General features: G+C 36.0%; 1 protein-coding gene across 2 annotated transcripts in view; it reads left to right on the top strand.

The window, feature by feature from the left end:
* The window catches only part of CAND1 (cullin associated and neddylation dissociated 1), a 52,404-nt gene that overhangs the window by 11,322 nt on the left and 17,911 nt on the right, over positions 1-23,171 (top strand). For both annotated transcript variants that reach the window (XM_070409775.1, XM_070409776.1), the window contains exons 2-7: positions 1,570-1,713; positions 11,319-11,473; positions 14,541-14,664; positions 16,425-16,681; positions 16,769-16,874; positions 20,024-20,169. In XM_070409775.1, the coding sequence (XP_070265876.1) occupies positions 1,570-1,713; positions 11,319-11,473; positions 14,541-14,664; positions 16,425-16,681; positions 16,769-16,874; positions 20,024-20,169 (932 nt within the window). The remainder of the gene's footprint in view (positions 1-1,569; positions 1,714-11,318; positions 11,474-14,540; positions 14,665-16,424; positions 16,682-16,768; positions 16,875-20,023; positions 20,170-23,171) is intronic.

The following is a 23,171-nucleotide window of genomic DNA, read 5'->3' as shown; positions in this document are numbered from 1 at the left end:
GATTCTTTGATCAGCTGCCTCCTGCACGCTCCCTACTGGGGATCGATCCCGGAACCAAAACATTTTTCTACATTGGGCTTATCTGCTTTTTTACTGAAATTGATGGTCATCATGTTTTTCTTTAACATGATTAGCATTTCAGGGATTCTTAGAGGTGCTAATTACTATGGTTATTTAATGAATTTTATCTAAGTATAATGGTTAAGATGCTTTTAATTGTTTTCTGTGTAAAAATGCCTGCCTTCATGTGTTATTCAGTTTGTTTTATTTTACTTTCCAGAATATTATGTAGTTTTAATATACTTTTGTCATATAAAATGGAGAGGGGCTTCCAATTAGAATTATTACATGCTTAATCTGCCAGTGTTACTCAGTGGTTGAGTGTTGACCCAGTTCCCAGGATATCACAGTTCCATTCTTGGTCAGGGCACATGCCTGGTATCAGGCTTGATTCCCCAGTAGGGGGCATGCAGGAGAGAACCAAACTACCTTTACAAAATTTGGTAAGAATTGTGCTTGCATGTAGTTTTAAACTGTGAAGTTAGCATTAAATGAACATACTAATTACTGGACTTATCCTTAAATTGTCTTATAATTGATGAATTGCTAAATTAAGTTCTTTTGCCAAATTCTTGCCACATAACTTATTGCCTAAGTTGCCAGATTATCTGCATAGCTGATAAAAATCCCAATAGATACATACATTACTAAAGTAGTCTGATTAAGAAATTGGGAAAATTGTCAAAAAACTTATCATTTTAGCTCTAATTTGTTTTTAATTGATTTAAACATGGATCTTTGTCATTTCTGCATGAAACATAAAATATTTAAATTTTGCTCAAACTGGATCTGGTTGAAATAAAAGAAAAAAGGCATTAAGTAGTTATTTCTGTTAGATTCTTTTTTTAGGTAGAGGGGAGCCAAGAATTATGGGGAAAATTCATTTGGTCTTTAAACAGATTTTTGGAGTTTTATTTCAATGGGCTTATCTGATATTCTGCGAAATTACTTTTAAAACAATGAACTGTCTGGTGAGGTATAAGGGAAGAAATCTGCAAGTCTGTTTACCTTATTTATATCTTCTGTTCAGTCCTTTTATTTAAAACTGAGATTAGACAGTTGATCAGTGGGGATTTTGTCAGGCTGTTTAGTATTAAACCTTCCTTTGGCAGTGGTTCTTAAGGGGAAGGGCTTGGATGTCAGGTGAAACAGCTTTCCAGAATCACCTCATTACCACTTTGAAAAGACACCTGATACCTAGTGGTGGGAGTTGGGATGGAGATGAGAATTTGTATTAATTTGTAATATGTAATATGTAACACACAGTATTACTTAAGAAGGTATTCTTAATGTTTGTAGTTAAAGGCTTCCTAGGTAAAACTCAAATCGCATGCAAAGAAAAAATTAGGAGGAGCTCTTCTCCCCTTAAAAGCAGTGATGCAATTAATTAGAATGAAAGATCACTTACTGTAGGGTCTGTCAGTAAATGTGAAATCAAGACTAACCTGGGAAAGATAATTTTGGGTAATGATACCTTACTGAAATTAACAAATTTTAATTTTTATGTAGGTTTATGGCTACAAATGATTTGATGACAGAACTGCAGAAAGATTCTATCAAGTTGGATGATGATAGTGAAAGGAAAGTAGTGAAAATGATTTTGAAGTTACTGGAAGATAAAAATGGAGAGGTACAGAATTTAGCTGTCAAATGGTAAGTTGTGTTTTTACTTGCTTACTATGCTCTCTACCACATTTAAAATACTGTAATGGTAAATTATCTTAGTCTTGTATTAGGTGACTGGTGAATGTTTAGTATTTATACTTGGTATACTACATTTTCTTATAGTTTTTATATTGACTAAATGTCTTTTATGGTATTTAATTTCTTTAAAAGTACATATAGGAAACTCCAGGAAGAGTGGTTCTCTCACTTGTTTGACCCAATTATTTTTTAGCTTTATTAAAAGGCCTACCTGCCTCTATCCATCTCTATATTCCAGTGTTCAAGGAGTTCAAGGAAAGTACAGACAAAAATAAGTCTTAAAGAATAGCAGCAGTTAAAACAACATCATTAACACTGATGATAAAATAGTTACAAAGAACCTTTTTTAAAAAATATTTTATTGATTTCAGAGAGGAAGGGATAGGGAGAAAGATAGAAACATCAATGATGAGAATCATTGATTGGCCGCCTCCTGCATGCCCTCTCCCACCCCCCCTTCCCATGGGGATTGAGCCTGCAACCTGGGCATGTGCCCTGACTGGGAATCTAACTGTGACCTACTGGTTCATAGGTGATGCTCAACCACTGAGCCACACTGACCAGGCTACAAAGAACCTTTCTTAAAAATTGTGAGAATTCCAGTTGTCTTTGTGTGTATAGTACAGAGCATCACATTAGACATGATGCTAAGAAGAAAACTTGAAAGTTGGACTTACTCTGTTAATGTATCTATTTAATTTATACATACCAAAATATTAGAAATCCTTAATTTACATAGTAAGTGTAACCTTTAGTTTCATATAAAAATTAAGTTGTGGAATTTTATGTCATTTTATGTTATATAATATTTGATAATCAATTTAAATGAAGTCTTGTTTCATTACTATTCCTTTATTGGATTCCTTATAAAGGTTTTTAATTTGTTTTGAGCTAAGCCTTTAGATACTTGCTCTAAGAGTAGACAAAAACGTGAGGCTCATAGATCAACATAGAATTTCTAGACATACAGTACAACTTTCATACATGTTTCTTTAACTTGGGACATTTTCATCTTTTAAATTTTTTTATCATCCAAAGGACAGTCAGGCCCAGAAATCTTTCACATACTCTCTGAGACCTCAAAGAGTATATAATTCCAGTACACATACTTCTAGTACTATTCCAGAGCATAAAGTATGAAAAACATCCAGCCTTTTATTTAAGCTAAATACTGATATCAAATCCTGACTAAATAAAGATAACACTAAAAAACTACAGACCAGTTTCATTTAAATGTTCAAAATAAAATTAAACAGCATATTAAGTGTAACATACCATGATCAAATGAGGTTCATTGCAAGAATATAGGGCAGTTCAATATTATGTGCTTTATTAATACATTTGTTTCATCACTTTAATAGATCAGAGGAAGGAAAATACTGCCTCATTAATTGTCAAGGCAGTGTGAGATTCTACCTTCATTTTGATTTAGAAAAAACACACACAAAAAAACATAACCCAACTCTTAGGTTACTTTGGATAATTAGAGGAGTGAAGTACCTTTCAGAGACTAGCATCATATTTAATGTATCATTAGGGAGAAAAACAGGTCAGAGATGCTTTATCTCACTAGAGGGAATTCATCACCAGTTTGAAGTAAAACAATAATATGGATTTGATAGTATCTTTTTAACATTAAAAGTTCACAAACACACATTCACACCTCAACACAAATACCAATAAATTAAAGATATTAGCCACTGTAAGACAAGGAGAAGGTTTATACACATAAGAATTGAAAAAGGTACATGGGAAAAATTAAGTCAATATAGAAAAAAATATTAATGTAAGCAATGAGAATTCCGTGAAGTAACAGAATGTAAAATTAATGAACAAAAAACAGTAACTTTCATATAAGCAGGTAATAGCCAGTTGGAAGATATGGGAACAAATGTCCATTTATTACAGCAATAGAAAGACAAAATGCCTCAGAATAAATGTAACAAGAAATGTTACAATGGTGATCTTGAGTGAGGCTATCTTATAATATAAGAGAAACTTAACAATTTTATCTTTTTCAAAACTTTTATCAAGGAAGACTTTAAAATACTCCTAATGGATAACAAAACTGTACTTGGAACAACTGGAAAGACATCCCAAGTTCTTGGATCAGGATAACTCAGTTTCTCCAGATTAATTTAATGCTTACCTAATTATAAAAATCATTGCTTTTCCCCACAAGATAGACAAGTTGATTCTAAAGTAAATTTTGGTGGGAAGAAGAATAGGGCAGGGTGTTTGCTCAAGATAGCTAAGAAAACCCTATAAAAGTATAATAAGTAGTGGAGTTGGGGTGGGAGTGGGGGCATTGATTAGCCTTATTTGATAGGAAAACATTGTGTTTCTCTAATCAAAGCAGTGAAGTAGTGAGGCATTAATAGAACAATGAAGTAAAATAGAGTGGAAAGTACATAATGAAGGTGGCAGGCATCATAGGTGAAAAGTTAGGTCTTTTTTCAGAAGACTAGATAAACATTTGAAAAAGATAAAATTGTACTTTTACCTCACACACAACATCCCTACTTGAGGTCACCATTGTTTTGTTCTCCTTAAATTAGTTTTGCCTGTTGTAGAACTTGATTTAAATAGAGTCATACAGTATGTGTAGGTTTGTGTCTGGCTTTTTTCACTCTCATACAATCTGTGAGAGTTATTTATGTTGGGTGTATTGGTATTTCATGAATTTGTTACTGATTAATAGTCCATGATACCACACACTGTTATACATTTGGTTTCTTTCTAGGGTTTGGCTATTGTGAATAAAGATAAAATAAACATTCTTGTATGAGTCCTTTTTAACTTAGTTCCTGTGTCTTTATTTCTTATGGATAAATACTAAGTATGAAATTGCTATTGTCTATTTTGAATTTTTTAAGAGCCTGCTAAATTGTTTCTTAAAATATTTGTACCTTTTTACATGAAAGTACTAGTTGTACCACATTCTCACCAACACTTGGTTGTGTCACTCTTTAATTTTAGCCATTCCCATGGGTATGCAGGTAGAGTTTTAGTTTATATTTGCCTAATAACTAAAGATATTCAGTGTTATTTTGTGTTTATGGCCATTGCTTTATCTTTTGTTGACTTTTCCCCCTGATTTTTATTTTTATTTTTTTCCATATAAAAACACATTTTTTATCAATTGTGAATACCAATGATTATCACTTTATCACAATATCTTCAACCAGATAAAGCAACCCAATATACAAATGAGCAAAGCATGAAAAGATAATTCACTGAAGAAATACAAATGGCTAATAAACATAAAGAGTTCAACCTCACTCTTAATTGAAGAACCAATTTTTAAAATTGAGTTTATCTTTTATTATCAAATTGTAGGAGTTCTTCATATATTCTGGATATGTCCTTTGGCACTTAGATGTTCTGTAAATATTTTCTCCCAATTTGATGAACTTAAGTTTTTAATTTTAGTTTTGAATTTAGTTTAATTTAAAAATTACTTTGAACTTTTCTTTTATGGTTCTTACTGTTTCCTAAGAAATCTTTATTTATGTTAAGTTACAAAGATTTTCTCCTGTGTTTTCTTCCAAAAGCCTTATAGTTTCAGCTTTTCCTTTTAGTTCTATGATCTATCTTGAAGTAATTTTTCAAAATGTTTTTACTGATTTTTAAAGAGAAGAATGGAGAGGGAGAGAGAAACATTGATGTGAGAATGGAACATCGATTAGCTACCTCCTGCACACCCCTTACTGGGGATTGAGCCCCAAACTGGGGAATGTGTCCTGACCAGAATTGAACTGGCAATCTGTAAGTGCACAGGATGACACCCAGACAACTGAGCCACTGATTTAATTTTTATGAAGTAAGAAATGAGTTCATTCCTCCCCACACCCCCTTCCCATAAAGATATCCAGTTGTTGAAGTGCCATTTACTGAAAACACCTTTTCTCCCTGCTGAATTGCATTGGCATCTTTGTCAGAAATCAGTTAACTAGAAAGGTGTGGGTCTATTTCTAGACTATTCTGTTCTGTTGATCTGTCTATTCTAATGCCAGTACAACACTGTTTTGTTAATGTAGTCAGGCTTTTTCATTCTTGGCACTATTGATTTTGGGGGCCAGATAATTCTTTGTTGTGAGGAGTTATTCTGTGTATTATAGGATGTTTAGCAGCACTTTGTCCTTTACCCACTATTTACCAATAGCATTCCTTCTTCCCCTCAATAGTTAGTAACAACCAAAAATGTCTCTAGACATTGCCAGATGTCTACCAAAGGGTGAAAATCAACCGTGGTTGGGAAATGCTGGAATACATCTGTAAAAGTCTAAAGTAAGGTAGTGTAAGTTTTATAGTTTTATTCTTTATTCCCCAATTTCAGGTTCTTATAGTTCCATCTAAATTACAGAATCAATTTGTCAATTTCTTTTTTTAAAATGAATAAGCTAACTTAAATTTTGAGTGGGACTGTGTTGAAGCTATAGAAATATTTGAAGTGCCGAAGCCGGTTTGGCTCAGTGGATAGAGCGTCGGCCTGCGGACTGAAAGGTCCCAGGTTCGATTCTGGTCAAGGGCATGTACCTGGGTTGCGGGCACATCCCCGGTAGGAGAGGTGCAGGAGGCAGCTGATTAATGTTTCTCTCTCATTTATGTTTCTAACTCTGTATCTCTCTCCCTTCCTCTCTGTAAAAAATCAATAAAATATATTTTAAAAAAAATATTTGAAGAGAATATTTTAACAAGAATGAGGCTTTTAACCATGAATTGCAGTATTGAATTTTTTTGTTGATTCTTCAGGATTTTCTACTTAAATAATTGTCATCAGTGACTACCCTTCTTTTAATCCTGATTTTGGTAATTTGTGTTTTCTCTTTTTTCCCCTTCAATTCCTCTACGGATTTACAAACTTTACTACTTTTATCGAATAACTGATTTTATGACTTGTTAATTTTCTCTATTACTAATTGCCTGTTTCATTGATTTCTTATTTCCTTCTTTCTTCCTTTCTAATTCTTAAACATTTATATTTTTCTCTTAAGTACTTCTTGAGCTATATCCTATAAATTTTGATATTTTCATTATTTTTTTTTCTATTTGAAGTATTTTTAATTTCCACTGTGATTTTCCCTTTGATTCATGGATTATTGAGAAGCCATTTTCAAATGTTTGAAGATTATGTAGATGTTTGTTTTTATTTTTACTGGTTTCTAATTTAATTCCATTATGGTCTGAAGACCACACTCTAAGACTTAGGGTCATTTTGTTTGTTTCTTTGTTTTTTGGTTTCCTGGTTTTGTCTGTATACTGAGATTTGTTTTATGTTTTGGCATATGGTGGTAGGTCTTGATGAATGTTACATGTACACTGAAAAGAGTGTATTCTGTAGTTGAGTACATTATTTTAGAAATGTCACTTATATCAGGTAGATGACAGTATTGTTCAGATCCTTAGTGATTTTTTTCTTTTGTTGATATTAAATACTGAAAAATGGGTGTTAAAATTTCAGCTATGGTTGTCAATTTATCTCTTAAGTGTTTTTCTCTTAAATGTCAATTTGTTCATGTACTTTAAAGCTGTATGACTGGGTACAAACACATATACAATGATACCTTTTTGATATTTGACTTTTATGAGTATAAAATATTTTTTAAATATACCATATCTTGAAATATATTTTCTCTTATGTTAATATAGCTACTCCAACTTTTTTAAGATTGTTTGTATAGTGTATCGCTCTATGTTACTTTCATTTTAATCTCTTATTTTTAAGTTCTGTATTTTGTAGACTTCAGATAGTCCATTGACATTTTTTGTCAATATTGATATAGTTGGATTTAGATGTGCCATTTTGATTCTTGTTTTGTTGTGTGTATTTTTTGTTTTGTTTTGTTTTGTTTTTGTTGTTGGTTTTCTTCCTCTGCCTTCTTTTGGGTTAATCAAGTATTTTATAGCAACAATTCTCAAAGTTTGATTTGGGGGCTCCTGGGACATCTGTGACCCTGAAAGTATCAAAACTGTTACATGAGTAATACTAGGGTGTTACTTTCCCTTTTCTCATAGTGCATAATATAACTTTCCAGAGGTCACATGATATGTGATATTACAACAGATTGAATCCAGTTGTTTCAAGCCCAAATATTAATTTGTAAAAATGTAAAATTTTCACACTTTTATTTTTTGAAGAATATAATTATTTTGTCTTGAAAATATTATTTATGTGCCCTAGCTGGTTTAGCTCAGTGGATAGAGCGCTGGCCTATGGACTGAAGAGTCCTGGGTTCAGTTTCGGGCAAGGCGTGTACTTCGGTTGCAGACTCGATCCCTGGCCCTGGTCAGGACATGTGTGAACACAGCTAATTGATATGTCTCTCTCATATCAATGTTTCTCTCTTTCTCTGTTTTTCTCTCTCCCTTCTATTCTCTCTAAAAATCAGTGGAAAAATATCCTCAGATGATGATTAACAACAACAAAAATAAATATATATATTATTTATGTTGCCCGTGCAGGAGGCAGCCGATCGATATTTCGATCTCTCTATCCCTCTGCCTCTCTAAAAACTCAATGAAAACATATTTTTAAAAGTATTATTTATGTTAACATAATTTATCATTGGCACTTTTAAATTTCAATATGGTAAATATTGACAGATACAGCCCATGTAAAGAAAAGTTCTTGGGTTCTTCATTGATTTTGGAAGTGTTAAAAGGGTTTATGAAACCAAAAAGAAGGGAATCACTGTATTATTTCCTCTGTTGACTTTTTAGAAAGCTGTTTGCATTACTATTTTTGATATTCACTCTAGGCTAGGGATTATAAATTGCATCTTAAATTTATCACAATCTATTAATAAAATTAGTACTGTACCACATGATATAAATTATATAAGCTTTGCAGTAACATTCTTCTTTCTCCTGTCTTTGTGCTATTGTTTTTTATATATTTTCGTGTGTGCTTGTATACATAATGCAAAAAAAAGAATTTAGAAATATAGCCATATATATGTAGATGTGTGTGTGTGTGTGTGTGTGTATACACACACACATTTACCATTTCTCGTGATCTTTCTTTATTCCCTTTCTGTAAATTCCAGTTATCACCTGGTTGAATTTTCCTTTAGCCTAGAGAGCTAAGTATAGGTCTGGTGGCAATATATTGTTTTTAACTGAAATTAATTTATATTCATTTTTAACGGGTAATTTTACTGGATATGGAATCTAGGTAGTTTTTCCTCTTAGTTCGTCATTATTGTTTTCTAAAACAATAGTTTTAGAGGTTTTACATTTATTATCTGCAGTAAAGTTAGTCCAAAAAAGCTGTTTTGTCATTAATGTAAGCTAGAACTCTAAATTTTAATTCCTTTTATTTTCACTCCTTATTTTCTTTTCTTTTTTTAAACATATTTTTTATTGATTTTTTACAGAGAGGTAGGGAAAGGGATAGAGAGTTAGAAACATGGATGAGAGAGAAACATCGATCAGTTGCCTCCTGCACACCCCCTTACTGGGGATGTGCCTGCAACCAAGGTACATGCCCTTGACTGGAATCGAACCTGGGACCCTTCAATCTGCAGGCCGATGGTCTATCCACTGAGCCAAACCAGTTAGGGCTTCACTCCTAATTTTCATTGTTTCACATTAGTTCTCTCTCCGTATATGCCATGTCTTTGTTGTCACTGCCATCATTTTGGATTGGGCTATTCTTGGATTTCTTTAACATTTTTGTTTATTTTTCTTTCTTTATTCCCTTAATTCCCCAGATTTCTCTCCCTACTACTTCTCTAGTCAAGCAGCATTTATTGATTAAGCATATACATGTGAAACACTGACCAGAGTATTTATCAGATAAACTATTTTCATTCTGCACTTAATGCTTGAGAAAATTCATTGGCTCCCAGTTTTACCACAACACATTTAAATTAGTCGGGTTGACATTAAAAGGTTCTCCATTATGTCCCAGGGGCCTAAGTTTCCTATTATGTTTTTTATCTGCTTTTTATATCAAACACTTCTTTTCTCTCATTTCTTTTTCGATATGCATTCCACTTATTCTAGTCCGTGATCTTTTTATATGATTATGCTCTTTTTTTCTAGCTATATCCCATCAAAGCCCAATACCTAAAAAACTCTTTAGGTGCCCTCTCCTGTAAATACTAACATTGAATTTAAAGGTTTGTTTGTTTGTTTGTTTGTTTTTACAAACACTGTGCAGTGTAGTGAATGCCTTCGATTCATTTCTAAAGTAGACATGTTAATTCCTTACCTCACCAACCAGACAGTAAATTTTTGGTGATAGAGGTTATACTATTCACTACAGTGCTAAATATAATGGCTCCTCCTCAATGAGTAGTCATGCACTCAACATTACCTATTTTGTGTACTATGACCTCAGCCAGTGGACCTACATGCAAACCTACCTCTCTCTCTCTCTCTCTCTCTCTCTCTCTCTCTCTCTCTCTATATATATATATATATATATATATGAAAGCCTAAGTGACTGTTCACCTGGTAGCAATGAGGCACACTGACTACCAGGGGTCAGATGCTCAACGCATAGGCATGGAAACATGGAACAGACTGATGAATCTCAGAGGGAAAGGGGAAGTAGGGAGGGCGGGAAGAGATTAACCAAAGATCTTATATTCATCCTAGAGGCCTGGTGCACGGATTCATGCACCAGGGGGTTCTTCAGCCTGGCCTGTGGGGATCGAGCCGAAACCGGCAGTTTGACATCCCCCAGGGGGTCCCAGATTGTAAGAGGGTGCAGGCCAGGCCAAGGGACACCACCGGTGCATGAATCTGTGCACCAGGCCTCTAGTAATAGTATAAAATATACACTAATAAAAGAGAAAGATGCAAATTGACTGTACCTTCACGATGCCCACCAGCCAATCAGGAGTGAGTATGCAAATTAACCTCATCGCCTCCATGGAGACTGACAACAGGGAGGAGGCAGCTCCCAGCACTGCATGGCCTGCTTGGCCGTCGCCGTGGCGACCTGGGAGCAGGCAAGCGCCACCTACAGGCAGCACCCAGCATGGCCTGCTTGGCCGTCGCCTTAGCAACTGGGGAGCAGGCAAGTGCGGCCCACAGGCAGCACCCAGCATGGCCTGTTTGGCAGTTGCTGCAGTTGGGAGCAGGCACGCCCCGCAGAGAGCAGAGAACCATGGGGAGCAGACCTAAGCAGTCAGTAGGATATCCCCTGAGGGTTCCTGGATTGCAGAGGGTGCAGGTCAGGCTGAGGGACACACACACACACACACACACACACACACCCGTGCACGAATTTTGTGCACCGGGCCTCTAGTCCTAATATGAAAAGCATATACCACAGATGCTTTGGGTGAACAAAGTAGTACTATCTTAAGTTTCATTATACTATAATGGAAATCAGTGGGGAGGGGGGATTAGAAACTAACTGCAAGGAGTTTATATATCAAGAATTTCTTTTATGCCCTTATTTGTATACTCTTTATGATTTTGGCATAGTGTGTTTACTTTGTGTTGACAGGTGCTAGGCAGGAAAGTTAATGTTTCTATTTTTTTTTCTGTTTTTATGTTTATCTAGATTAAAATTTTTGTTTTTCTTTATATTACAGCCTTGGGCCCTTAGTGAGTAAAGTGAAAGAATACCAAGTAGAGACAATTGTAGATACCCTCTGCACTAACATGCTTTCTGATAAAGAACAACTTCGAGATATTTCAAGTATTGGCCTTAAAACAGTAATTGGAGAACTTCCACCAGCTTCCAGTGGTAAGTAAGCAAGGTCCTGTTTTTTTTTTTTCCTGTTTCCTTTTGGAGATATTTCTCTTCTCTTTTTTTTCCTCCCTCCTGGTCAGGGAGGGAGAGAGGTGTCCATCAAAAAGATCTTTGGTAATCATCCCTTTGAACAACTAAGAAAAAAAGCCGAGTCTTATTTTTTATTAAAAATTAAAAATTCACTTTTAAATTAATTATTTTATTGGATTTAAGTATCTCATAGGAATTTAAATATCTGAATGATTCTTATGTTGGAGCAAGATTTAATATTGTTGTACTAGAGGCCCGGTGCACAAAAATTTGTGCACTGCGGGGGGGCGTCCCTCAGCCTGGCCTGCGCCCATTTGCAGTCCAGGACCCCTTGGGGGATGTCCACCTGTCGACTTAGGCCCATTCCCTGGGGGATCAGGCCTAAGCTTGCAGTCAGACATCCTTCTGGCAGCCAGGGAGCCCTTAGGGGATGTCCAACTAAGGGCTTAGGCGCCCAAGGGACCGGGTCTAAACCGTTAGTTGGACATTCTTAGTGCTGCCACGGAGGTGGGAGAGGCTCCTGCCAACACCTCTGCGCTGGCCAGCCATGAGCCAGCTTCTGGCTGAGTGGCACTCCCCATATGGAAGTGCACTGACCACCAGGGGGGCAGCTCCTGCATTGAGCGTCTGCCCTCTGGTGGCCAGTGCACATCATAGCAACTGGTCATTCTGCTGTTCAGTCAGTTTGCATATTAGCCTTTTATTATTATATAGGATGTCCCTATTTCCCCCCTTCTGCCCCCTCTACCCAGCTCTTGCCCACCACTTCTCTCTGGCCATCACCATAATGTTGTCTGTGTCCATGGGTTGTGCATATATTTTCTTTGGCTGATCCTTTCTTTAAATTCACTTCTTTAAATTTTTATTTTTAGATAAGTGCTTATAACTGCACTATTATATATTTTCTATTATATCATTTAGAATTAAGATATTTTTTAATTGAACCCTTGTAAATTTTAGCACAATTTAATAAATTATGCTAGAATCAATTAGGAGATTTTTCATGTAATGCAGATACATTTCAATTAATATTTTATTAATTTTTAATTTTTAATATTTTAATTTGAAATAATCTCATACATGTAAAAAAAAAACCCTATAGAATACTACAGCATATTATACGTACCCTTCACCCAATTTCTTAGGTGTTAATAATTTAAACATAACCATTATACAACTAACAAAATTTGGAATATATTTTTCTTATAATCTCTTTAATGTTACTTAATCCATTTCCTTTGTTTTTGTTAACCTTCACCCAAGAATATTTTTCCATTGAATTTTAGAGAGAGTGAAGGGAAAGGGAGAGACACATTCATTGGTTGCCTCCTGCACATGCTCTGATAGGGACTGGGGATCAAGCCAGCAACTGAGGTACATGCCCGTGACTGGAATCAAACCTGGGACCCTTCAGTCCATGGGCTAATGTTCTATCCACTGAGCAAAACAGGCTGCAGCTTAATCCACTTACTTTTAATCTATATGTGTCTTTATATTTAAAAGTGGGTTTTGTTTTTGATTCATCCTCATAATCTATGTCACTGACTTTCAGAGTGCTTACTGATAGAGTTACTGCCATATCAGGTGGCTTCTGGGGCTTCCAGGACCGCATCCGATCACAGGCGGCAGGCAGGCAGGCGGTCGCACACAGGGGCCTGGATGGCGGCTCATGCTGGCAGCTCACGCTGTCTGCCCGGCCTGCAGTATGCAAATTAGCCGCCACCTTTGTTTGCGGTTAATTTGCATATCGTGCTGATTAGCCCATGGGAGGTGTAGCAAAGGTACGGTCAATTACCATGTTTGTCTATTATTAGGATGTACCATGACTATAGAATAGTTATGTCATCCTATGCAATGAGGCAAAAGATAATCAAAATCATGAGTTATTTCTGATTTGCTCTTTATTTTCAATATTAATTTTGCTTTGCTTTAGAATTTATGATATAAAACATTGAACACTATTAAGACAGCTGTGAAATAGTTCAGTTTACTAGTATCTTCAGGTAAGGTTGAATCTCTTACAACTACTTGATAATTTTAAAAACCTTAAAACTCGCCCTAGCCATTTGGCTCAGTGGATAGTGTCAGCCTGAGGACTGAAGGGTCCCAGGCTCGATTCTGGTCAAGAGCACATGCCCAGGTTGTTGGCTCTTTTCCCCAGTAGGTGTCATTCAGAAGGCAGCCGATCAATGATTCTCTCCCATCACTGATGTTTCTCTCTCCCTCTTCCTTCCTCTCTGAAATCAATAAAAACATAAAATAAATTAAAAAATAAGTAAATAAAAACCTTAAAACTGCAATTATTTCACCCAACTCAAGTAGGTTATTTATAATTGAATTAACTATATTGATATTTTCCCTATTTTTTTTCTCATTGAAACACGTTTGTTTTTAGCTGATTTCTTGTTAACCATTCAGATTCTTGCAAAATTTTTTTCTCTCTCACTTTTTAAAAACCTAAATCTACTTTAAAATAGTAACCGTGATTTATGAGTTCTCTGGAACAACATTTTCACTTTGTAATGAAGTTATCGAATCTTTGGATTGGAATGAATTTTATTAGAGATTACACTTATCTCTTTTTTAATACACCATGTTGGTTTTTGTTTGTGTTTGATCATTAGTTTTTAAAATTCACTAAAATTTAAAAGTCTAGGTTACTGGTAAAGAAGACTTCAATAGAGAAAAATCTCATTGCTGCTTTCCAAGCACTTACAGCTACTACTGACTCCATAATTGGCATTTATGCCATGAATAGAAATTGATATCCAGGAGAGCCTATCTGAATCGATATTGTTTTCCCTGGGTCACGTACTCCTTCTGCAGTTACTATCTCTCATTTTGTGAATGTCTAATAAATTATTTTATTGAGAAACAACCTATTTTGAAATACATAATTTTGTGACACGGACTTCTTGAATCAGTCTCATAATCAAGTTTAAAGTTGTTGAATATTTGGCAACTTCCATGAGTATAAGGTGGAATTTAAAATACTTGCCTTGAAATTATAATTGGTTTCTTATTCATGCAGGCTCTGCATTAGCTGCTAATGTATGTAAAAAGATTACTGGACGTCTTACCAGTGCGATAGCAAAGCAGGAAGATGTCTCTGTTCAGCTAGAAGCCTTGGATATTATGGCTGATATGTTGAGCAGGTAAACGTGCCGTGCCTATAATTTGTATTAGTTGTAATATAAATATTATGTGCATTTATTAAAAACCCCTTCTGATATAGAATTATTCATGTTTAACCGTTTGAGTCCCAAGCAGCGCAGTCGTGCTGCTTGGTATTTCTCGACATAAAATAAAACAAGCGCTATCACGCTGTTTGGGTCTTTTCGTACTCATTTAGAGAAAGCGCGGTTGCGCTGTTTGGGATTCTTCGACATGTTTTTTCAATACCCCCTGGGACTCAAACGAATCCTATGTTTTCTCGACATAAAATCTCAGCAGCGCGATCGCGCTGCTTGGGACTCAAACGGTTAAATTGTGGCTGTTTTGTAAATATGTGTGGTTAGGAATGAGGGAAAAATAAATTTCTGATTTTAAAATATTTCAGCAAAGTTTTTGTGTTTTATTTTACTCTTATATTCATGAATACAATGATCTACTGAGATAAGATGTATAGTCATGGCAAATTTTTCAGTTAATATTTGTAAACTTCAAGTTTACACTGCATGTTTTTGAGGAGGAAGGAACTTGTCTTTATACATTTGTTGCTTTTCTACTTTCCTCTGGAAGACAAATTTGGGGAGATACAAAGATCTAAACAACTCATAGGGGAAAATACCTTAAAAGGCCTATCAATTTCAGTTTACCCTTGATTTTCATAATCATTCTATGTCATCATTATTTGTGTGTTAGTTGTGGCTAATGCACTTCAACTTGAAAATAAATAATCAAATGACTTCATGTGGTACATATTGAAGAGGTATCATCCTGACACACTAAGAGCTTAAACCAGTGATGGCGAACCTTTTGAGCTCAGCGTGTCAGCATTTTGAAAAACCCTAACTTAACTCTGGTGCCGTGTCACATATAGAAATTTTTTGATATTTGCAACCATATTAAAACAAAGATTTATATTTTTGATATTTATTTTATATATTTAAATGCCATTTAACAAAGAAAAATCAACCAAAAAAATGAGTTCGCTTGTCACCTCTGACACGCATGTCATAGGTTCGCCATCACTGGCTTATACTCTACAATAGGGGATTAGAATGCAAATGGCTATAATATAAGGCAGAATGAGACTAAATACTAACTGCAAATATAGTGTGTTTTAGGGTTTAAAATGGAAGTATTGAAAGTTCAGTTAGACTTTTTTGTCCTCTGTGTGCTTTGATTTACTAGGATTGTCTTGGCACATAGATATTTGACTGCTATTGACTTAATTGAACCATTATATGTGAAATGATTTGGAAGAAAGGGTTGGAGCAACAGGATAAGTGAAATTTAGTATACAGATGTGTAGAAGAAAGACAATGGAAAGAGGGGGTAGTTAAGAGATACTTTTGATTTGTGAACCCTGAAAGAGCTGTAATAGAGAAGAGAAAGCTATTAATAGAGAACATTGTTTTATAGATCTGGGAAGGGGAAAATTACAAAATCATACTGTGTTTTTAAATTTTAATGTACTCCCAAGTCGGTTGGTTGGATAATATAAGTCTAGATTCCAGAAGGTGGTAATTTAGGGATACAAATTTCAAAACTACATTCACTTAGCTCAAGTTTTTAGTTGGGTTGGTAGAGATAATAAGAATTTAGTTGTCCTTTCATTCTGATTTTGGATTATGTCATGTAAATTTTTGCTCATTGAATACATTGAGTTCAGGGGCCAGATATTTCAGTAATGCTCAAACATCTTGAATTTATTTGTTGTTTTCTTTCTTTTTTTTAATTTTCTTTTAAGGCAAGGAGGACTTCTTGTTAATTTTCATCCTTCAATTCTGACCTGTCTACTCCCCCAGTTGACCAGCCCTAGACTTGCAGTGAGGAAAAGAACCATTATTGCTCTTGGCCATCTAGTTATGAGCTGTGGAAATATAGTTTTTGTAGATCTTATCGAACATCTTTTGTCAGAGTTGTCCAAAAATGATTCCATGTCAACAACAAGAACCTACATACAATGTATTGCTGCTATTAGTAGGCAAGCTGGTCATAGAATAGGTAAGCAATGTTTAAATATTTTCAAGTTTTCTTTAATTAAAAAAAAGTATTAATGAATGTTTTTAAGAACCAATATGCTTTTCTTAGGTGAATACCTTGAGAAGATAATTCCTTTGGTGGTAAAATTTTGTAATGTAGATGATGATGAGTTAAGAGAGTACTGCATTCAAGCCTTTGAATCATTTGTGAGAAGGTAAGTTACTAAGATCTCTATTTTTTCAAATAAAATTTTTTTCTTTAAAATAATAAGAGCTAGATTAAGTGGGTGAGTAGAAATGGGTTATTTTACTGACAGCCTGGAATCAGGCCAGAAATGTATAAATGTATAGTGAATTTCTTTTCAATAGTTTTTGAGGCCTGTCACATACATTTTGCTAGGGCAGTGGGTCTCAATTGGAAACCTTGATTTAAAAAAAAGAAATGCAATTATGTACTAGAAGGGGCCATGTAACAGAGTTTTCCCCTCTTTGCCTAGAATTGACAGTGTAGTAGCACAGTACAGTGTCTTGACAATACAGTGTCTGGAGACTTCTCTGGTTATCTGCAGCAATACCTTGGTGCACCCAATGGTTTTAAGTAGCTTTGTAGTCATATCAAATTGTTAAAATCAGAAATTGTGGGAATCGTTTTTGTCCTTTTAATTGAGAAACAAATTATTCCTTTATTTTGGGGCATTTATATGCTATTTCTTCTTAACATACAGCTAGATAATCAAACCTAGATGGATGTACACTGACATTTTCACAAATAATCCTAATTGTTAAAGAGAGCAAGTTCATAGGGGCTTAATCCTGTAGTCATTTGTTGAAAATATACAGTAGATAGTGGTCCCCCCTTATTCATGGTTTCTATTTTCAGTTACCCACTATCAACTGGTCCAAAAATATTAAATAGAAAATTCCAAAAATATAAAAGTCATAAGTTTTAAATTGCACCCTGTTTTGAGGAGCCTCATGAAGTCTTGCACCATACTGTAGGGATGCGAATCATCCCTTTGTCCAACATATCCATGCTGTATATGCTACCAGACCTTTAGTTAATAGCTGTTTCTGTTATCTGTTGCATGTGCTTTTTTTTTTTTTTTTAATACAGACATTTGCTGCTTAATGAAGGGGATATATTCTGAGATATTTCTTCTTAAGGTGATTTCCTCCTTGTGCAAACATCAGAGTGTACTTACACAAACCTAGATGGTATAGCCTACCACATACTGAGACCATGTGGAATATAGCCTATTGCTCTGTAGGGGAGGAAAAATAATTTTCTCTCTACCCTTCTAGGTTTTTAGTTGAGACTCCATGTAATAAGATAGATTGACAAGAAAAAAAACAGCCCTAGCTGGTTTGGCTCACTGGATAGAGCGTCGGGCTGGGGACTGAAGGGTCCCAGGTTCGATTCCGGTCAAGGGCATGTACCTTGGTTGCAGCCACATCCCCAGTAGGGGATGTGCAGGAGGCAGCTGATCAATGTTTCTCTCTCATCGATGTTTCTAACTCTCTATTCCTTTCCCTTCCTCGCTGTAAAAAATCAATAAAATATATTAAAAGAAAAAAAACAAAGTCTAATAACATGTGTATCTCATGTCTACATGGGAGAGACCCACGAAAATTGACTTATCAAAATGGCTGAAGATACACCCCTTAGATATACTATCTTTAGTTGAAGAGAAAAGATGATGTTAGGTGTGAGAGCAGTCAGTTTGGGGATGTTACCAGGAAAAGCAAGATAAACAAGAGTAAGTTTGTTATAAAGATTTGAGTTCTGGCCGCCTTCATTGATACAAGTTTCTCCCTGGCTATACCCTCTTCCTGGTATAGCCAGGGAGAAACCATTACAAATAGAGATTTCCCTTATAAATGTAAATATCTTTTACAAAGGGTACTTTATACTTGGTCTTCAGAGCTTCTCATGTCTGCTATTTCTTAAAATTAACCAGCTTAACACTTGGAGTGCGGGAAACGAGTTAAGTCGGCTCGCGTGAATTGCGCGTACTCTGCGGGAGCCGTCTTTAACTCGGTTCATATAGATTTGCGGTGGAGTGCGGGAAACGTGTAAACTCGGGCCGATTGTAACTGCGTATTACCAAATATTTGTTTGTAATCCACCCTTTTGGTGAATGGAACAAAACCAAAAGACAGAGCCATCTTATATTTTGGCGGGAAATTCACCCGCACTCCAAGTGTTAATATAATCCTTTTGCCAAAAAGACATATTTTGAGGTGATAAATTCTGTTCCACTACAACTCCTAGGCTATAAACCTATACAGCATGTCACTTTACGGAATACTGTAAACGGTTGTAACAGTGGTAAGTCTTTGTGAAATGCATTGCATTAAGACAGCGATAGTTTTTCAGCTTCATTATAATCTTACTAGAGGCCCAGTGCACGAAATTCGTGCACAGGTAGCATCCCTAGCGGATGCCATCTGCCGGTCGGGGCTTCCCTTCCCCCAGCTGCCTGCTGCCACCGCAGGCTGCGGGGAGGGGCCGTAGGGTGGTTGGCCAGCCAGTTCCACCCCCTGGTTGAACTCCGTCTCGAACTCCCTGTCGAGGGGACAATTTGCATATTAGGCTTTTATTATATAGGATGGGACCACTGTCGTCATACATGAGGTACTTTATTGACCGAAAAGTTGTTATATAGCGCATGAATGTAATGGCCCTCAAATGTAAGAGTAGTAATGCTGGCAATTCTGATATGCCAAAGAGAAGTCATGTAAGTGTATGTATGACGTATAGGGAAAAAACACACACATATATATAAGGTTCAGTACTGTCTGTAGTTCAAACTGGGGAGGTCTTGGAACATAAACCCATGGATAAAGGGGGGACTACTGTATGCGTATTTCTTTCTATTCTACCCCACATTAACCCTGACATACCATTTATTATAAAAATCATTCTGGCCTGGCTGGTGTGGCTCAGTGGTTGAGCGTTGACCTATGAACCAGGAGGTCATGGTTCGATTCCTGGTCAGGGCACATGCCTGGGTTGATCCCCAGTGGGGGGTGTGCAGGAGGCAGATGATCAATGATTCTCTCTCATCATTGATGTTTCCCTCTCCCTCTCCTCCGTACCTCTCTGAAATCAATAAAAATATATTTTAAAAAATAAAAATCATTCCGACTTAAGAGATGTTAAAATGTGAAGGCTAAAGTAAATCTTTTAAAAATGAATCCAATGGAAGAAAAAGATGTAGGGTCATTGGTGTTGAAAAATCTGGGTTCCACTTTCCTGTGCTATATTAAAGGTTAAGAAAAAGTCTAGTAACAAAGCAAAACAGCAGGTATTGAATCAAGGAGAAAAGTAGTTACTCAAGATAGTTTTTGTTTCTTTCTTCAGATGTCCTAAGGAAGTATATCCTCATGTTTCTACCATTATAAATATTTGTCTTAAATATCTTACCTACGATCCGAATTATAATTACGATGATGAAGATGAAGATGAAAATGCCATGGATGCAGATGGTGGTGATGATGATGACCAAGGTATTTCAAATTAAGTAGAAGAAATTTGTTTGTTAAATTTTCATGAAAGACCAGTGTTACAGATGGAGTTGATTTCTTACCCCAAATTGCACTATTTCATTATTTACTAGAGGCCTGGTGCACAAAATTTACTAGAGGCCTAGGGTCCCTAGGCCTAGCCGGCGATCAGGGCCGATCTGTGGGGTGATCAGGGTGCCCCCGTTGGTACCTGCTTCGGCCAGCCTGGCACCACCAGCCCACTCACTGGCCGGCCCCACCCCCCAACCGCTGGTTGCCTCCCTCTGCGATCAGGCGGACCCCCCAGCTAATACCCGCCTTGGCTGTCCTGTGGGCTGAGGGCAGCTCCTGCGTTGAGCGTCTGCCCCGTGGTGGTCAGTGCGCATCATAACTACCAGTTGTTCCGTGTTCAGTCAATTCGCATATTAGGCTTTTATTATATAGGATAATAATGAAAATGGAAAAGACCTCAATATTTAACAATAGCAAATTGATTAAATAAATTATGGGAAAACCAGGTATTGAACTGTTATACAGTATTTTCAAAGTCATGTAGAAAAATATTTACTAAAGCAGTTAATAAGTTGAATAAAAAAGTAGGTAACAGTATCCCAGTTTTATTTCATTACAAAAGAAACTTCAGCCCAGTAAATGTGAAGATTTTAATTGGCTTTAATTAAGGGATTTATGAATCTAGCAACTAGAAGGGCTCTCTGAGAGTTGTACAAAATAGAAGGATCTTACAGGAAGAAGAGTGGGGCAAGGAAGTTATTAGCAAAAGAAAAGAAAGGATTATTTGGGGGCTTGGACTTCTTTTCTTAGGGGAAGGGTTTTCATTTATGCAGATTCCCTCTTCTCTGGAGGATGGAGAGGGCCTATGTGACAAATTACCTTACTGGTGCTTAACCAGAATATTCCATAGTAGTTATTTAAGATTGATGTTTCAGATTGAAACTGCAGTTAGATCAGGTATTAAATTTAGATTTGGTATCACGGACTTTTAACAACAATGATGACATTTTGGGCCTGTGGGTTTTGTTTTTTAACAATTTTTTTAAAATATACAGAAAAAAATGTAACATTTTTCTCATGGCTAGCAATTAGATTTTTGTCCTTCATTGTTCTTCAAATTTTCTATGTAGCATTTTGGTAATGAGGGAAATGAATGTTATTTTTATAGCTATACCTGTAGATAAACATATTCAGAGTAGTGTGGTTGGTTTGATACATAGCTACTTTCATGAAAAATCCTAAATGTTGTTTGAGGCTCTATTTAACTTTAGATTATTCATGAATAATCTAAACATTTCTCAGGCTCTTAAAGTTTATGTGGTGCTATTATTTAAAATTTATGTCATGGTATCTACTCTGGAAAGGAGTAGCACTTAAGGACATAGGGATTGTTCATGTTTTCTTGTTTGCTTGTATTAAGAGAATCATAATAGAGATGTTTAAATGGATAAGTTACTAGGTATATAGGTTGGTGGATTTCCTGTTATTTTTTATAATACCTTTTCATTTGATTCTTTGAGGGAATTTACATAATGACTTTCCTCTAAATTCTGTAATTTCATTAATATTTTAAAAACAAAACAAAAACAACTTACAAAAAAACTCCTCTAAACCCCATATTATGCTCTAGCCACTACTGCCCAATTTTTCGCCTTTACAGCAGAACTCCTTAAAAGAAGGCTCTCCAGTTCTTTTCTTCCCCTTCTCTCTTGAATTTAGTTTTCCAGTGATGGACAAGATTGCCAGTGACCTCAAATGTTTGCCTCTGCCTGTTACTCAGTCTCAGTAGCATTTCTTTATTTAACATTCAGAATACCACCCACACTCTCCTGGTCTTAGTCCTATCTTTGTGATTACTCCTCAGTCTCCATATTGGTCATCTCATCACCCTGACCACTGATTTGGAGTGTTCTGGGGCTCAGTCCTTGAACTTCTCTCTTATACACTTACTAGAAGCCCGTTGCAGGAAAATTCCTGCAAGAATAGGGCTTCCTCGGGCCGATCGCACTGCCAAGCCCTGCCGCCCAGGGCCGCACACGGGAGTCTCGGCTGGCAGCGGGGCTTAGATGGCACACCGGGGCCCGGATGGCGGCTCGCACTGGCTCGCCCTGCCTGCAGAATGCAAATTAGCCGCCATCTTTGTTGGTTAATTTGCTTATCGAGCTGATTAGCCAAAGGGAGGTGTAGCGAAGGTATGGTAAATTACCATGTTTGTCAATTATTAGATAGGATATTTTTGTTTATCTTGTCTAGTCTTCTAGCTGAAAATCCAAATTTTATCTTTATCTGAGACCTTTCCTATGAATTCTAGGTTCATGTATACAGCTGTTTTGTTTGCTGCTTAGATGTCTATAAACTATCTTCTCCCCAGCCCTTCTTCCATCCCCTGCCTAACCTGTTTCTTTAGCCTTTTCCATCTCAGAATGACACCTCCATTCTTTTTTAGTTTCTCAGACCAAAAACTTTGGGGTTATACCTGATGACTTTTTTTCACTTTTCTCTCCCCTCTCCCCCCCATCTTAGGGCTTTTCCCTTATTTTATACTCTTAATCTCTCTCTTCAGCACTTTTATTTTTTTAAATACACTTAATCACTTTCCAACATTTTATAATTATTTTCCACTTAGCAGGATGTCAGCTTCATGAAGGCAGAGATTTTCATTTTAGTTCGTTATTGATTGCTTTATCCTAGTGCCTAGGATGGTACTTGACACACAGTAGGCACTCAGTAAGGGAAATCTTAGCTTCTAATAGGACTATCATTTGAAAGAAGCTGTAGCAGTATATATTCCAGGTTTGGATTGTTGGCTTTTAGTGCACTTACATTGAAAAATAAAACAACTTCAGCTGCTTTATCAATTTACATATTATAATTTCAGTGATTAGGATGCTTGAATTTTTACAACCTTTTTTTAAATAAAATGAATTCCTGCAAAGTTATTCCCATAGTTGAGTTGCTGTGAGAAAAACTTCACTTATTTATTTGCTTTTAAA

The sequence above is a fragment of the Myotis yumanensis genome, unplaced genomic scaffold, assembly GCF_028538775.1.
Source record: "Myotis yumanensis isolate MYYU_CA2020_CCGP unplaced genomic scaffold, mMyoYum1.0.hap1 SCAF_3, whole genome shotgun sequence".
NCBI lineage: Eukaryota > Metazoa > Chordata > Mammalia > Chiroptera > Vespertilionidae > Myotis > Myotis yumanensis.
Note: the sequence above shows the minus strand (reverse complement) of the source record. Positions and strands in the feature narration are given on the sequence as shown.